The sequence below is a fragment of the Echinops telfairi genome, unplaced genomic scaffold (genome assembly GCF_000313985.2).
Source record: "Echinops telfairi isolate 266 unplaced genomic scaffold, ASM31398v2 ScPeMD7_7400;HRSCAF=8409, whole genome shotgun sequence".
Lineage (NCBI taxonomy): Eukaryota > Metazoa > Chordata > Mammalia > Afrosoricida > Tenrecidae > Echinops > Echinops telfairi.
The window spans coordinates 54,769,112-54,773,061 of NW_022111300.1; the positions used below are offsets into that span (position 1 = coordinate 54,769,112).

General features: G+C 48.4%; 1 protein-coding gene across 1 annotated transcript in view; it reads right to left on the reverse strand.

The window, feature by feature from the left end:
- RTTN (rotatin) overlaps positions 1–3,950 on the reverse strand; it is a 96,729-nt gene that overhangs the window by 56,708 nt on the left and 36,071 nt on the right. Inside the window, exons 18-20 of the mRNA XM_045296076.1 lie at positions 3,243–3,414; positions 1,902–2,001; positions 1,687–1,751 (exon numbers count right to left, since the gene is read on the reverse strand). Of these exons, the coding sequence (XP_045152011.1) occupies positions 1,687–1,751; positions 1,902–2,001; positions 3,243–3,414 (337 nt within the window). The remainder of the gene's footprint in view (positions 1–1,686; positions 1,752–1,901; positions 2,002–3,242; positions 3,415–3,950) is intronic.

Here is a 3,950-nt window from a genome sequence, read left to right on the forward strand (position 1 = left end):
AAATCTACAGAATCTACCAAATTTTCAAGCTGCTTTGAAACAGGAGGTATTTTCGGGAAATTAGCGGCAAAAGTCTGTTATCTTTCCATGCATTTTTCCTCGGACTCTTCCAAGGCTCTTTGTGGGGACTCATGGGGTGGCATGATGGCCCCTGGGGTCGAAATCCAAGGCAGAAGCTTTTAACTTTATACACATCTACACAATTAACAGTTCTTAAATGGCAGGCACATACACCCTACTTCTGTAGTGTGAATGAAAAAAATATATAACCCAAAACCATGTTTAAAAAACAACAGTGAATTCAGACTGTGAGAAGCCCTAGATCTCCAAGGGAGCAGGCGAGTTCTTCCACTTGCGCACGCCAATTAGCTTCATGACATTGATTTCGTTGACCATTCTTGTCCCGTAGAAAATAAACTTCGTTGTATGGCTTCACTGCCGAACGCTTTTTTCCTAAGTGCATCCCTCTCACAACGTTCTGTGAATTCTCCACAAGCTGATGTGAGTGTGACAGCCTGGTGAGCAGCTTCCTCTCAAAGTAAGATCTTGACTTGCAAACTCATCAGCAACAGAGGAGAGAGAGGAGGCACTGCACAGCAGATTCTTTCGCATATGTTTGTCATAAGCACGTGTTCATGCTCGCGGTAAAGAAGTACGGGTTATATTTACACACACACACTCTAGGGATACCACTAGACCCCAAAACTAGTTGCTTCTACAATAGCTGTAAGCCTTTAACAGCTCACAAGCAAACTGTGCTCCATGAAAACAATCTTGCTGAGCCAACAGAATCACCGTTTAACTGCCTTTAGCTGCTGCTAAAACCCTCTGGTTTCCACCACAGGCAGACCAAACTACACAGTATTTACACAACGTGAACAGCATGGACTGGAGGAGTAACACTGAGAGTTTTGCCTGATTGTGTTTTAAACTTAACCCTCTCACATTTACTGAGGGCCTTTCCTCCTGATAATAAAACACTGGATATATTGCTGAATGAGAACTTTTAAATGACTCATTTCAGTTCCCACTAAGGTCGGAACAAAGAATGTTAACCATCTCCACCTTCCAGGTTAGAAAAAAGTAGTTTGAAGTGAATTGCGTACATGACAAAGAGGGAGCAATAAGCAAGCCAGGTGAAAGCACTGACGGAGTGGAATGGCCAGAAGCTGGGGAAGGACACTCCCTACCAGCAAGACTTTGGTTCCTCAGCCGAGCTGTCTTCACGAGGAAGCCCCTAAAGAAAGGGCAGTGCTCCGTGCTTCAGACGTACTTCACCCACTAACAAAAGCACGTCTATCTAAGCAAGAAGGAACACATTGAGAAGCACATGTACCAGGGACCTTGAAAAGCTAACCCAAACCGAACCCACTGCCACTGAGCCATTTCCAACTCACAGCCGCTCCCTCTAGGCTAGGGCTTCTGAAGCTGCACATCTTCACAGGAGCAGACAGCTTCGTCTCTCTCCTGTGGGGCAGCTGGTGGGTTTGAACTGCTGACTCTGTGGTTAACAAACCAAGGCGGAACCCACAGCACCACCATGGGTCTTTTAACGTGAGAAAAGGTACCTGCTAGCTACAGTCAGAATTCTGTCACTACTTTCAAGGGAAAACAGTTCTATTGGCAGACGTTTTGAAGCCAAATCCCTAGAACTGGGTAGGTATCCATTCCTGCAAAGCACCACACAGGAAATTCTTGGCTCTGCTGGCCACCTCCGGTCTTGGTTGCATATTCTTCTTCATTTTGTGTTACTACAAGATTTCAAAATGTAAAACAGCATTCTAAGTTTGCCGGCTGCACAAGAGCCGACCACAGGCTGGCTAGTCCCCTGAAGCCTGGCCAGGAAACACAGCCACCGGAGCACTTCCAAGCTGAGTCCATCTATCAAAGGCAGGCAGTACCTTGCATAATGACAGCCAACTGCTCAGCAGCGGACTTCCTCAAAAGAAAATCAACGTCATCTGACGTAAAGATTGCAAACACTTTTTCAACCATCTCCACCTGAAATTAAAAAAAAAAAAAAGCATCTTTCATCTGGATCTGATCCCCTGTAAAAGGCTGCAAGTGCCACAGCAACAAAAGCTCTAAAAGTTGACTCCCAAAGTCACGGACACACAGACAGTGCACCTCCAATGGTGTACAACGGGAGGAGGGCCACCCTAGGTCCTCAGAATGGGCACACCTACTAGATAGTTACCCAGAAACCACTAACCCGTCAATGACCCAGACAATTTTACAGAAAATATTCCAGGTTGGGGACACCTCAGCTGATACGCTGGGAAGGGCCACCAGCTGAGGGACTGAGGAAGGCCTGCAGCTCCCAGAGACCCTGCCGGGCAGAGACAACAGGACAGGGCTTGCTGCCTACTACTCCAACAGGCCACCACCAGACTGGTGCTGGTGTCACTTCAGGGCAGGACGCAGTGCCAGGCGGCAGAGCTGACAACGGGGACACAGGTCAATGTGGGCTCTCCTTGTCCACCGCCCCCCACCATCTCCTCGCACTCAGTAGGGACTCAGAAAGGGCCTTCCTTAGCATCTCCACAGGCAGGACAGCCCACTGGAACGCAGGCAGGAGAGATCCCCCTGCCCGGCAGCTGCCACCGGGTCACCCCGGGACAAACCCTTGGGGGAGAAGAACAAGGACTACTTCTCCCCAGCAAGCAGGGGACTTTGTCGTGTGGGTTGGCAGCAGAAGTAAAGGGACAGGCAGAGCAGGGGCTTGGTCAGGGAGCCACGCAGCGGGGCAGGGGGCCAGTTGAATGTTCTGCAGCTGGGGGATAGGAGGAGCCAAGGGCAACAACGAAACCTCTGAATGGCTGTGGCATGTCTGAGATGCCAATGCCCCTGCTGCCAGTAGAACAGAGTTTCTGGCGACTGCCATTCCCAATAATGTTTTTGTTAGGGATATGTATTTTAAACAAATGCATGCCAAAATTTCTTTCAGCTCGATTAGCTTGATATTTAGGATAGACCCAAAATTAATTTGCATATTCCCGATATACATTCAAAATCAAAAGAGGCTTAATAACATCCAGCAAATAGTAGGCACTGGGGAAAAAGTGACCACACATGAAGAGTTGCCTGTGGACGATGAGCTGCCGGCCAGTCCCAGCTGCATGAACAGACTGCGGCGGCTGCTCCTCACTGCCCTACGGCACTAGCACAGGGGTCAGGAAGGCACAGGACGTGGTGGTGACAGACACCGGGAGCCAGAACCAACAACTCAAAAGCCGGGTCACCTTGATGACGACTTCTCTTCTATCATCCAGAGTGAGCTCAATGGGCTTCTTCACAATGAACAAGTGTGTGACCCTGGAGAGGGCCTGGGAGTCCATGAGGGGGCGCTTCCTGTCGGCCCCATCTTCCTGCGTGAGGTGGAAAGTCAGGAGCTTCAAGGCCAGGGAGCGGACCCTAGGGAGACAGGGGGCTTCAGGTAACACTTATAGTGGACACAGAGCCACAATCATAAACGCCTATGGTCATTGAAATGTTCCTAATGACACTTGACTATGCCATTTAGAGATCCATAGTCTGTAACTCATCACTGATTCAATTTTACAGTATTTGTAATGCAGCCATCAGAAACCAAGAACCTCTGCATGTCTATCTAGATAACACAGGTGGGATAAATAATTCACAGATGAAAAGAATGGGACCAATGGTTCTGGGGGGATATGGGAGAAGTGGAGGTGGGAGAAAGGGAGGGAGGGGGGAATCAACCCAGGGCGGAGGGAATAATAAGTGAACTAAAATCAAGGAAGAGAAGGGTGTAGGATGCCTAGTGGGGTGTAATCAAGAGCAATGTACCAGCGAGGAATTACTAAACCCAAATGAAGGCCGAACACGATGGTGGAAGAAGAGAAAAGTAAAAGGAAATAGAGGAAAGAACTAGGAGGCAAAGGACATTTATAGAGGTCTAAATACAGGCATGTACATATGTAAATATA